This window comes from Hemitrygon akajei, chromosome 10 (genome assembly GCF_048418815.1).
Source record: "Hemitrygon akajei chromosome 10, sHemAka1.3, whole genome shotgun sequence".
Classification (NCBI taxonomy): Eukaryota; Metazoa; Chordata; class Chondrichthyes; order Myliobatiformes; family Dasyatidae; genus Hemitrygon; species Hemitrygon akajei.
In genome coordinates, this window is record NC_133133.1 from 173859777 (window position 1) to 173872765 (window position 12989).

The 12989-nt window shown below is 44.5% G+C and overlaps 1 protein-coding gene across 1 annotated transcript in view; it reads right to left on the reverse strand.

Moving 5' to 3' along the window:
• Positions 1–12730, reverse strand: part of chpt1 (choline phosphotransferase 1) — a 35753-nt gene extending 23023 nt beyond the window's left edge. Inside the window, exon 1 of the mRNA XM_073059757.1 lies at positions 12166–12730. Within this exon, the coding sequence (XP_072915858.1) occupies positions 12166–12402 (237 nt within the window). The 5' untranslated portion in view covers positions 12403–12730. The remainder of the gene's footprint in view (positions 1–12165) is intronic.
• Positions 12731–12989: the final 259 nt, after the last annotated feature.

Genomic DNA, 12989 nt, shown 5'->3' on the forward strand with positions numbered 1-12989 from the left:
GTGCAGAGAGGCTTTACGAGGATGCTGCCAGGACTTGAGGAACTGAGTTTTCAGGCGAGGTTACGCGAGCCAGGGCTTCATTTGTCACATGTATGTTGAAGCATACAGTGAATTAAGTTATCGGCATCAAGTCAAATCAGCAAGCAGTCTGCCGGTGTCGCCATGCTTCTGGCACCAACATAGAATGTCCACAACCCGCTAACCCTAACCTGCATGTTACTGGAATGCGAGAGGAATCCATAAATCCACGGAGAACATGCAAACTCGTGCGGAAGGAAGGAATCAACCCGAATCGGTGATTGCTGGCGCTGTAAAGCAATTGTGCTAACCATCATGCCTCTGGGCTGTACCGTGGTGGTGATGCCACAATTTCAGTTTTAGTCTGTTTTAGGACAGCTGTGATTAAACTGGAGAGAGTGAAGAGATGCTTTGCAAGGATCTGAGGGGCTGAGTTTTAGGGAGAGGTTGGGCCTTTTATTCTTTGGAGCGTAGGAGACAGAGGCAATTTCTTGGAGGTGTATAAAATCATTCGGGACACAGAGAGGGTGAGCAGCCTTTTGTCCAGGGTTGCTAATTAGCAACTAGAGGGCACAAAAGTCACTGCACACGCTGGAAATCTTGAGCAACAGAGACAAAATGATGGAGGAACTCAGCAGGTCAGGCAGCAACTATGGAGGGCAATAAAGTTAAGACCCTTCATTAGGACTAGACTAAAGGAAATAGGTTTAAGGTTAGAGGTGAAAGGTTTATAACCTGAAGGGCAACTTTTTTTGAAACAGAGGGTGATAGATATATGAAATGAGCTGTCAGAGGAAGTGGCTGAGGATATACATTAGATAATCACACAAAATGCTGGAGGAACTCAGCAGGTCGGGCAGCATCCATGTAGGAGAATAAACAGTCAATGTTTCAGACACGGACCTTTCATCAGGACTGGAAAGGAAGGGGGCAGAAACCAGAATAAGGTGGGGGGAGGGAAGAGGGGGAAGAAGATCAAGCCGGCAGGTGATAGGTTAGACCTGCTGAGTGAGAAGGGCGAAGGATGAGGAATGAAGTAAGAAGTTGAAGGGTAATAGGTGGAGGAGATAAAGGGCTGAAGGAGAAGAAATCCGATAGAAATTTGACAGTGGACCCAGAGGGAGGTGATGGGCAGTTGAGGAAAAGAGAAACGGCAAAAGGGGAACCAGAATGAGGAATAAAAAGAGAGAAGGGGAGTGACAGGGGGAGAAACTACCAGAAGGTAGAGAAATCGATATTCATGCCATCAGACACGGACAGACATATTGCAATGGGAATGGGAAGTAAATTAAAATGGGTGGAGATATGGCAGACCGGGTGAAGGTGCTTTGTGCACCTTGGTCAGCACAGACACAGATGGGTACAAGGGCTTCCCACCGCACCCTCTGAACATCGAGTCTATAGCTTGCTGGGCAATGCTGAGCTGACCGAGACCGAGATCCCAGCTGCTCCAAGGGAAATGCTTCAAACTGACGTACCATCTTGATGGACAGACAGGCTTGAGAAGCCAGATGGCCCAACTCCTGCTCCTATTATTTTTAAATCACACCCTTACACAACAGATATTAATTACGATACTCGCTAGACATCTCACTTTTAATTGGAATGAATCAAATTTCAGTAATCAGAGTATTCCTATCTGATTATAATCAGAACACAAACATTTGCTATATCCATCCCTGCTGGGTCAGGCATCTTATAATTAATTTGAGATAAATACTTTACCCTGCATTACTTACAATATGAAGATAGGATTCCGGAGAACATGGGGAGAGAAAGACAGATATCCAGAGTAACTGCACACTCCTTGGTGGTAATTGAACCTGGGTCGCTGTGCTGTAATAGCGTTTTGCTAACCATTAATAGTAAGACAGCAGTTTCTGTAAAGCAGATGAAACTATACAGAAAGCCAAAAAGAGAAGCAAAAACTCAAATTTTAATGGGTAAAGAGTGAATTATCTGGAATGGAACAATTTGACATTGAATCCTACAAGGTACCCAGACAGAAGACGAAATGTGTCCATCCTGTGTTACAATGCATGAGATTTATAGACAAAGGTCAGAGTGGGACAGTTAATCAGCAGCAGCCAACTCGAACCCAAATCCAGTCGACTAGTGCTTCCCAAAGCAGCTACTCAAAGCAGCGCACACAAAATGCTGGAGGAACCCAGCAGGTCAGCAGCGTCAATGGAGAGGAATAGCAAGCTGATATCTCGGGCTGAGGCCCTTGATCAGGATTCAGTCTACATTTGGTTTCACTGAAATAGTGTGAACCCATTTGCTATGTCTATCTCCACCTTTATAAGTATTTTGAGATAGATACTTTATCCTGATTTTTTTTTTTTACATATAATATGAAGATAGGACACAAGGAGGGATTGACAGATGTGCAGACAGTAAATGCAGTGGGTAATGGATCCTTCAATAGTGTCTATTTTCCTGAATTTACTGTTTTAGAACCCAATAAATCTAAACTCAGAACCAGTATGCCCACAATTATAGAATGGATTTTAAAGATAAGGACTGATGGTGAGTATTAAGTTGGCTGAGAGGAGAGATGGTCTGAATCACCCATTTGAGCGATCTAAGAGTAATTCAGAACCATAAGACCAGAATTAGGTCATTCAGGCTATTGTGTCTGCTCTGGCATTCTATCACCGCTGATATAGTAACGCTCTCAAGGGGATGGATACAACACAAGACCATATCAGCCCATTGAGTCTGCTCTGCCATTCCATCACTGCTGATATAGTAACGCTCTCAACTTTATTCTCCTGCCTTTGCCCCATAACCTTTGACTCCCCAACTAAACATGATTTATCACGTCCATTTTTAACATACCCAATGACTTGTCCTTCAGAGCTGCCCGTGGAAATGAGTTCCACAGAGTCACCACTCTGTGGCTAAAGAAATTCTTCATCTGTTTTAACTGAATGTCCTTCTACTGAGGCTGCAGCCTCTGGTCCTACTCTCCCCCACTATAGCAAACATTCTCTCCACATCCACTCCTTCTAGGCCTTCCAATATTTGAGAGGCTTCAATGAGAACAGAATGTATGCTCTTAGAGGTGAGATCAAGATGATTCACAATACTCCATTTTCAGGCTGATCAAGGCCCTGCTGAATTGTAGTAGGACATTAGTACTTGGTAGTACATTAGTACTTGGGTACTAACACACCATAAAATCCAATATACCATTAGCCTTCACAATAGCCTGCTGTACTAGTTATCTGTGCACAAAGGGCTCCAAGTCCTTTCTGATTAGTGACTGGGGTTCAATTCCCACCACTGTCTGTAAGGAGCTTCTATGTTCTCCCCATGACTGTGTTCCTCACACATTCCAAAGACATACGGGTTAGTGTTAGTAGTTCTGTTGGCAGTGGAAACATAGCGACACATGGCCAAGTCACTGGGAATATTTAAAAAAGAGGTTGATAGGTTCTTGATTAATCAGGGCATCCAAGGTTACAGTGAGAAGGCAAGGGAATAGGGTTGAGAGAGATAATGATGGAATGCCAGAGCAGGCTCGATGGGCTGATAGGGTCTTGTGTTGTATCCATCCCCTTGATACTGAGATCACAAAGCCCAATGTTGGGAGGGGAACCTAATAGATTCTCGATGTCCACAGGTCTGGTGTAGCACCAGCAACCTCGTCTGGAGTCAGGAAACCTGTGGAGCATGACATGGGTTGAAGATGGGACACAAGGGGCTTGCTATATAAAACATCAGGAACATGGGAATCGGACAGGAAACTGGGAAAGAGGACCAGCCATGGTCTTTTTGAACGGGATAGCAGGTTTGAGAGACTGATTAGCCTACCCATGTTTCTCATGTCTACTGAAGTACTATAAAATATTAATTGACAAATGGGGACAGAGAGGACCTCCGTTGGTTGGGGTCAATCATGAAGGTTGTGACCTAGCTCTAACTCGACACGCAAGCCTGGGCAGTACGATATATAGAGCAGGCTGTTGCCCGTGTAGCAGGCTCCCCCTCTCCATGCACCTGATGAACCCAAAAGGAACAGCAGAGACTGATACAGTTTGGCACCAGTAGCATTGAGCTCAACGTAGGACTGCCTTAGGGACTCCAGTGCCAGATAGTTCCCTGGGGATTACTCCCAATGAGTGGGTATAGCCACAAGGAAGGGCAAGTTTGAGATCAGAGTTTTCCTTCTAGATGAGCTGCCAAATATGGCTGACAAGCCCCATCTGCTCAAAGCAACTGATTATGAAGGTACCAATAACCCACCCTTGCCCCTTATCCTTTCAGTTGAAATGGTTCCACAAGGCTTAGTAGCTGAGCCACATGAAGGCCAGGAGCTGGACTTGGTTGTCAGAGGCTATATGAGATGTATACAATTGAGAGAGTTTAATAGGTGGTGGGAGCTTATTCCCACTACTTCCCCAGATCTGACTAGACTAGATATTGACAAGGAAGCAGTTAGAGACCTCTCCCCAGAAACAAAAGGGTTCCTTGTGGCAATATAAGATTAGGTGGTTAACAAAAAAAATTGTCAAAAATACAAAATACAAGACCAACAAATTCAAGATGATAAATGCAGAAAATGCCAAGAGAAACCAGAAACAACCCAGCACATTAAAGGATCCTAAAGCAAACGCGAGGAAATCTGCAGATGCTGGAAATTCAAGCAACACACACAAAATGTTGGTGGAATGCAGGAGGCCAGGCAGCATCTATAGGAAGAAGTACAGTCGACGTTTCGGGCCGAGACCCTTCGTCAGGACTAACTGAAAGATAGTAACCTCTCTCTTAAAGTGTGTTGCTTAAAGGATCCTAAAGTAGTTTAACTCAATCTTACTACTTACACCGGCATAATCAAATGGCAAACATTCCCCAAAATCTTGAAAATAGAAACCCATAAAAGACACCAGAGTCAGAGTCCTACAAATTATATTACAATCCATCCATGATTACAGATAAGTCAATCCATCAAAACCATCTGGATATAATAATACAGGATAAACAAGAACAACTTACTAATAGCCATTCCAAACACACAAACAAATCATTAACACTAGAAATGTTGGAATTCTTTGAAGAGATTACAAGTAGGATAGATAAAGGGGACGCAGTGGATGTTGTATATTTGGACTTTCAGAAGGCCTTTGACAAAGAGCCACACATGAGGCTGTTTACCAAGTTGAGAGCCCGTGGTATTACAGGAAAGTTACTGATATGGTTAGGGCATTGGCTGATTGGTAGGAGGCAGTGGGTGGGGGAAAAAAGGATCCTCTTCTGGTTGGCTGCCAGTGACTAGTGCTCCACTGCAGTCAGTGTTGGGACCACTTCTTTTTATGCTGTATATAAATGATTTAGATGATAGAATATATGGCTTTGTTGCCAAGTTTGGAAATGATGTGAAGATTGGTGGAGGGGCAGGTAGTGTTGAGGAAACAGGTAAGATACAGAAGGACTTAGACAGATTAGGAGAATGGGCAAGGAAGTGACAAATGAAATACAATGTTGAAAAATGCATGGTCATGCACTTTGGTAGTAGAAATTAATGTATGGACTATTTTCTAAATGGGGAGAAAATCCAGGAATCTGAGGTGCAGAGGAACTTTGGAGTCCTGGTGCAGGACACCTTGAAGGTTAACGTGCTTTCTGAGTTGGTGGTGAGGAAGGCAAATGCCATGTTAGCATTCATTTCAAGAGGGCTAGAATACAAGAGCAAGGATGGGGCTTTAAAAGGTAATGGTAATGTTTCACCTTGTGAACAGTTTTGGGTTCTTCATCTAAGAAAAGATGTGCTGGCATTGGAGAGGGTCCAGAGGAGGTTCACAAGGATGATTCCAGGAACGAAAGGGTTATCATACGAGGAACGATCGATGGCTCTGGGTCTGTACTGCTGGAATTCAGAAGAATTGGGGGGGGGGGGGGGGGGGGGGGGAGATCTCATTGAAACCTTTTGAATGTTGAAAGACCTAGACAGAGTAGATGTGGAAAGGATGTTTCCCATGATGGGAGAGGACAAGAGGGCACATCCTCAGGATAGAGGGGCGCCCTTTCAAAACAGATGCTGAGAAATTTCTTTAGCCAGAGGGTGGTGAATTTGTGGAATTTGCTGCCACGTGCAGCTGTGGAGGCCAAGTCATTGGGTGTATTTAAGGCAGAGATTGATAGGTTCTTGATTGGACACGGCATCAAAGGTTATAGGGAGAAGGCCAGGGAGTGGGGTTGAGGAGAAATAGAAAAAAGGATCAGCCATGATTGAATGGCAGAGAGACTCGATGGGCCGGATGGCCCAATTCTGCTCCCACATCTTATGCCGAGTTAAAAGAGGATATTGAAAGACTATGGAGCCTGAGCAAAGTATACGTTGCCCCAATAGTAATATCTACAACTGGTGTCATCCCGAAATCACTACACAATAGCATTAAACAATTAGGCCTACACAGTAATATCTATGTAAATCTTCTGAAAACAACAATACCCAAATAGTCCAGAAGTTCCTAGCAATTGAGAAATGAGTGTGCTTGGTTATGCTTAAACTGAGAAAAAATATACAACAGATAGAAAAAAAATTGTGAATCCTTTCCATTTACCTGTTTTTCTGCATTAATTACTCATAAAATGCGGTCTGATCGTCCAGTCACAATAATAGACAGACCCAATCTGCCTAAACCAATAACGCAAGAACAATTGTATTTCTTCTCATCAATACTGAGTACATCATTTAAACACAGTCTAGGTGTTAGACTAATTTTAAACCATTTCTCCGTACAAAACTGTTTCAGTTGATAAATATTCCTGGGATGCCTTGCATGAACAGACCTTTTCAGGTCATGCCACAGCATCTCAATTGGATTAAGGTCTGGACTCTGACTTGGCCATTCCAAAACACAAATTTTCTTCTTTTTTTTAAAAAAAACCCTTCTGTTGTTGATTTAATCTTGTGCTTCAGATTATTGTCTTGTTGCATCATCCAACTTCTATTAAGCTTCAGATGACTGACTGCCAAACAGACATTCTCCTGTAAAATGGCTTGATACAATTTTGAATTCATTGTTCCCTCAATGATCGCAAGCTGTCCAGGCCCTGAGGCAGCAGAACAGCCCAAACCGTGATACTCCTTCCACCATGCTTCACAGTTGGGATGTGGTTTAGGTGCTGGTGTGCAGTGCCCTTTTGCCTCCAAACATAGCGGTGTGCACTTCTGCCAAAAAGTTCCAACTTTCATCTTATCTGGCCACAGAACATTGTCCCAGGAGCATCGGAAACATCCAGGTGGCCTTTTTCAATATTGAGATGTGAAGCAATATTTTTTTGGAGAACAATGATTTCTTCTTTGGCGTCATTCCATGAACACCATTCTTGTTCAGTGTTTTTCTTATAATGGACACATGAACAGAGACTTTACAAAGTTTTAGAGATTTCTTCAGGTCCTTTGCTGTTACCCTTGGGTTCTTTTTCACCTCCTTCAGCACTGCACATTGTGCTCTTGGTGTGATCTTTGCAGGACACCCACTCTCAGGGAGGGTAGCAACAGTACTGAGTTTTCACCATGTGTAGGCAGTTTCTCTTACTGTGGACTGATGGAGACTTGGGCCATTCAGAAATGGTCTTGTAGCCTTTTCCAGCTTCATGCATCTGTACAATTCTTCTAAGATCGAGGCATGATGCACATAAACAGAACTCTGAGAAGAGCAGGCTCTGTCAGTAACCTGACTGGGTATCTTTTTTTTAAAAAATCGGGCAGGGCACCTCTACAACCCACACCTCCAATCTCATCTCATTGATTGACACCCGACTCCAAATAGCTTTTGTAGAAGGCATTACCCACAGGTTCACATACTTTTTTGAGCCTACACTGATTGTTTAAATGGTGCACTCAGTACTGACAAGAAGCACAATTGTTTGTGTGTTATTGGTTTAGGCAGATAGTGTTTGTCTATTATTTGTGACTTAGATGAAGATCACAGCACATTTTATGAGTAATTAATGCAGAAAACCAGGCAAAGAGTTCACAAACTTTTTATTGTAACTGAAATAATAATTTATCTATAGAACACTTCATACAAACTAGATAACCCACTTCACAATGGGATAAACTTTAAATACGAAAATAAAAGATGCTAGTGAAAAGCAAGGTTAAATCCATAGGTTTTGCACTGAACATACACAATATTGTGCAGTGGTCTCATTCGCCAATTGAGATCAGGTTGGGGAAGATACATGATTAGCATCTTTCACAGAAACCTCAGTGCTTAGGACCAGCTTCCAAACTCTCTTAGAGACTCAGCAATCTTTCTCACTGACAGGAAGTTTCAGCTTAACGTCAATGCACTAAAGAAAAGCAAAATCAGACTGAAGCAGTGAGTCCTGAAGGGTTTTGGCCCAAAATATCGACCGTTTATTCCCCTCCAAGGAGAGAGGGGAAAGACCCGTTGAGTTCCTGCAGCATTTTGTGTGTTGCCTTGGATTTCCAGCATCTGTAGAATCCCTTCTGATTAAATATTTTACATAACTAAAACATCCAGAGTAATTGAGGTCACAGAGAATGTTCAAACTCTATGACACAGCCTTCTCAGTCTGGCAGACTGTGACTCGTGGGATTCAAGACAGAAATATTAGGGACTTCTAAGAGACATTTAGATTAGGCATATGAAATGTGAGGAAAATGGAAGGATATGGACACTGTGTAAGCAGAAGAGATTAGTTTAGTTGGCCATTTGATTAGTCTAGATGGAAATAGTGGTCTGAAGGGCCTGTTTCAGTGCAGTACTGTCCTATGCTCTGCAAGGAAAGACCTGCTTGCACATACTACGCTTGATAGTCATCGCACTCTGGTTTCAGCATCAAGGACCCCCACCACCCAGGACGTGCTCTCTTCTCGCAGCTGCCATCAGGAAGGAGGTACAGGAGTCCCAGGACCCACAGCATCAGGTTCAGCCTCAACCATCAGGCTCTTAAAGCAGAGGGGTAACTTCACTTGTCCAACAGTGAACTTGCAAAGACTCTTCCTCTGGTGTTGTAGTTAAGGATTTTTGTATTTGTACAGATTGGTGTTTTTTTTTTGTACACTGGTTGTTGCCTGTCTGTTGGGCGCAGTTTCTCATTGATTCTATTGGTTTTCTTGTATTTACTGTGATTGCTCACAAGGAAAGGAATCTCAGGATTGTTCAAAGTAAATTTTATTATCAAAGTACATAAAACCGAGATTTGTTTTCCTGCAGGTATATTCAGCAAATCCACAGAATAGTAACTACAACAGGATCAATGAAAGATCAACCAGAGTGCAGAAAACAGACTGTGCAAATGCAAATATAAATAAATAGCAATAAACAAGAGCATGAGATAATGTATATGGTGACATACGTGTACTTTGATAACAAATTTACTTTGAGCTTTCCCCACCTCCTTCCAAACACTTCCAAAGGACAACTGATTGCATCGGTTAAAGGAATCTGTTTATCTCCCCGCAGTAAGCAAATTGAAAAGTTGCTGCTTCAGCCGGTTATTACACAGACTCTGGGCTTGTTATCAAAACTCCTCCACATTCATACAAAGCTGGGTGACCTGATGGATGATAGAAAAATAGAGAGCTATGTGGGAGGGAAGGGCTTGATTGATCTTGGAGTATTAGAAGGCCTGTATTGTACTGTACATGCAACAAAAAATACTGGGAGTGCAGGTCAGGCAGCCTCCATAGAGGGAAATAAACAGTTGACATTTCAGGCCAAAACTCTTTGAGACCGGAAAGAAAGCATGCAGCAGCCAGAGTAAGGTACAAACTGGCAGGTGATAGGTGAGAGGGAGGGAAGGTGGGTAGATACGGAGAAAAGGTGGATGAGGGTGTGGGGGGGGGGGAGATGAAGTGAGAAATTGGAAGAGGTAAAGGACTGACAGAGGAATCAGATAGACGAATTTTTTTGCATACTAATGGAAAAGTATCTTAAACCTGCCATTTCTTTGCACTTTGCAAATACATGGCTTTGCATCTAACACAGAAATAGAATTAGCCCAGAGATTTGGTAAAATTAGTTTAGTTCAGATAATAGCAATGTGTTTCATTCTGGAAAGCAAAATCCAGGTAGGACTTTCCTCAGCAAATCCTGGAAAATGGTGCAGAACAGGAGGAGCTTGAGTACAAGCAACACACACAAAATGCTGGTGGAACACAGCAGGCCAGGCAGCATCTATAGGGAGAAGCACTGCCGACGTTTCGGGCCAAGACCCTTCATCAGGACTAACTGAAGGGAAAGATACTAAGAGATTTGAAAGTAGTGGGGGGAGGGAGAAATGTGAAATGATAGGAGAAGACCAGAGGGGGTGGGATGAAGCTAAGAGCTGGAAAGGTGATTGGCGAAAGTGATACAGAGCTGGAGAAGGGAAAGGATCATGGGACGGGAGGCCTCGGGAGAAAGAAAGGGGGAGGGGGGAGCACCAGAGGGAGATGGAGAACAGGCAGAGAGAGAGAGAGAGAATAAAAACAAACAACTAAATATGTCAGGGAGCAGGGGCATTAAAACTTCTGTTAATGCCCCTCCTCCCCTTCTTACCCCATCCCTGACATATTTAATTGTTTGTTCTTTTCTCTCTCTGCCCATCACTCTGCCTGTTCTCCATCTCCCTCTGGTGCTCCCTCCTCCCCCTTTCTTTCTTCTGTAGAGCATAGGAGACAGGGAGATGATCTTACAGAGCTGTATAAAATCATGAAGTCAGAGATAAGGGTGAATAAACTCAGTCCTCTTCCCCAGTGCTGGGGAATCAAGAGCAAGAGGGCATCATTTTAAGGAGAGAGGGGAAAGATTTAAGAGGAACTTGTGGGTTATTTTTTTTTCTTAAACAAATAAGAGAGGTATTCATGTGGAATGAGCTGCCAGCAGAAGGTAGTGAGGTGATACTATAAGAACATTTAAGAGGCGGACAGGTACATGGATAGGAAAGGTTTAGGAGGTTATACACCAAATGCTGGAAAAATGGGAAAAGGGTCATCTTGGTTAGCATGGACCAAATGGGCCGAATAGCCTACTTTCCTGCTGAATGATTACTTTCTGACACGAGTGGAATACTGGAGACAACTCAGGAAAAACTGCTGTCTTCTTCCTCCTATAGTAAACCTCACCCTGTTTTTACACAAACTCAACTCTCCCCAATGACCAGAGAATCGCACTTCAACCTGCCTGATTCTGAGCTCCAATCTAACGAAGCAGCATGTCCCGTAGACCAATACATGGTCAGTAACTTCTCTGTATAAAATACTGAGTACAGGAGTTGGGATGTCATGTTGAAGTTGAATAAGATGATGGCGAAGCCTAATTTGGTATATTGCACAAAGTTTTGGTAAGGTGGAAAGTGAAAAGATGTAAGATTGAAAGAGTGCAGAGAAAATTTCTTGCCAGGATTTGAGGTCCTGAGTTATAGGGAAAGATTGAATACATTAGCTCTTTATTCCTTAGAGCACAAGAGATTGAAGGGAGATTTGACAGACATATACAAAATTATGAGGGTATAGATAGTGGAAAAAGCCTGCTTGCATTTACCGAGATTGGGCCAGGCTACAACCAGTAGTCAAACGTTAAGGGTGAAAGGTGAAATTTTTACAAGGAAGATAAAGGAGAACAACTTCACTCAGAGGGTGGAAAGAGCTGCCAGAGGAAGTTCGATTTCAACACTTGAGAAGTTTGGATAGGTACATTTTTGGGAAGGGTATGGAGCACTATGGTCTAGGTGCAAGTCAATGGGACTAGGTAGATTAATAGTTTGACAGGGACTGGATGGGCCAAAGTCCTTGATTCTTTGCCATAGTGTTCGATGACTCCAAATACAGGTAATGTTCCTATTACCCCAAACTAGGCTCTCTGGTCACCAAACACTACCCCTACTCCAGGGTTAGTCAGCCCCCTCACCTAAAAGGAACTTATCAATCTCCACCCACAAATTCAATCACTTCCCACACGTGGGGCATAGTCATACCCCACCCAAAGGGACCCAAACATCCATAACCACGAGAAGCCAAAGTCACCTGCATCCAAGGGTCCAGTAAAACCCACCACCCATGGGACAATGAACTCCCTTCGCCGCCGGTCCAGTCAACACCCTACCCAAAGGGACACATCAGGCACCCTTCCTCACCCACAGGACACAGTCACCTCAGAGTCCTGAAAGCCCCAGCCTTACCTGCTCAGTGGCGCTGGGGCAGTAGTAGACCAGCAGCAGGGTGCTCAGAACGTTGGTGGCGAGTCCGAGCAGGGTGATGGTGTTGGGTGCCATCCAGGTGGGAATCAGCTCCAGCAGCCATCCCCAGAACACCTGCAGCGGCGGCTCCAGAAGCGAACGGCCTGACGCGCGGTACTTGTGCTCCTCCAGTCGCTTCAGCTGCGCCTCGCTCAGCGGCCACAGCAAACTCACACCCATCTCCAGACTGCGAGCAAAACCGAGCCCCAGGCCGCGGCCTGACACTGGGCGGGGACACGTGACCAGCTACGGAAACCAGGGGGCGGGGCGGAGCTTGAAGATTGGGGATTCCGAGTGGCCAGCAGCCAGTAATACGTCACCAACAAGGGCACCAACTAGAGACAAGGACCGATACAGCGAGCTATGCATCACACACAAAATGCTGCAGGAACTCAGCAGGCAAGCCAGCATCCATGGGGAAAAGCATAGTTGACATTTCCCTTCCGACGCTGCTGAGTTCCTCCAACAGTTTGAGTGTGGGTGTTGCACAGACACAGAGAGGTTAGCGACCCACGTGATCGGCCTCTCGGGGGCGGGGTCTAGGGACAACGCATGACCCACGTGACCAACGACCGGTGGGCGGGGCCTGGAGCCGATAGGTCAGCGACAATAGGTGGGATCCGCGTTGACCGACGTCCAGTGGCTAGTTCTGGACCAATAGAACGGAGGCGTACGGAAGTAGGCGGGTTCTACGTGCCAGACGCCGGGGGCGTCACAACGCAGTGGGCGGAACCGCGTAACTGACAGACGTGGAGCGGTGGCAGAGA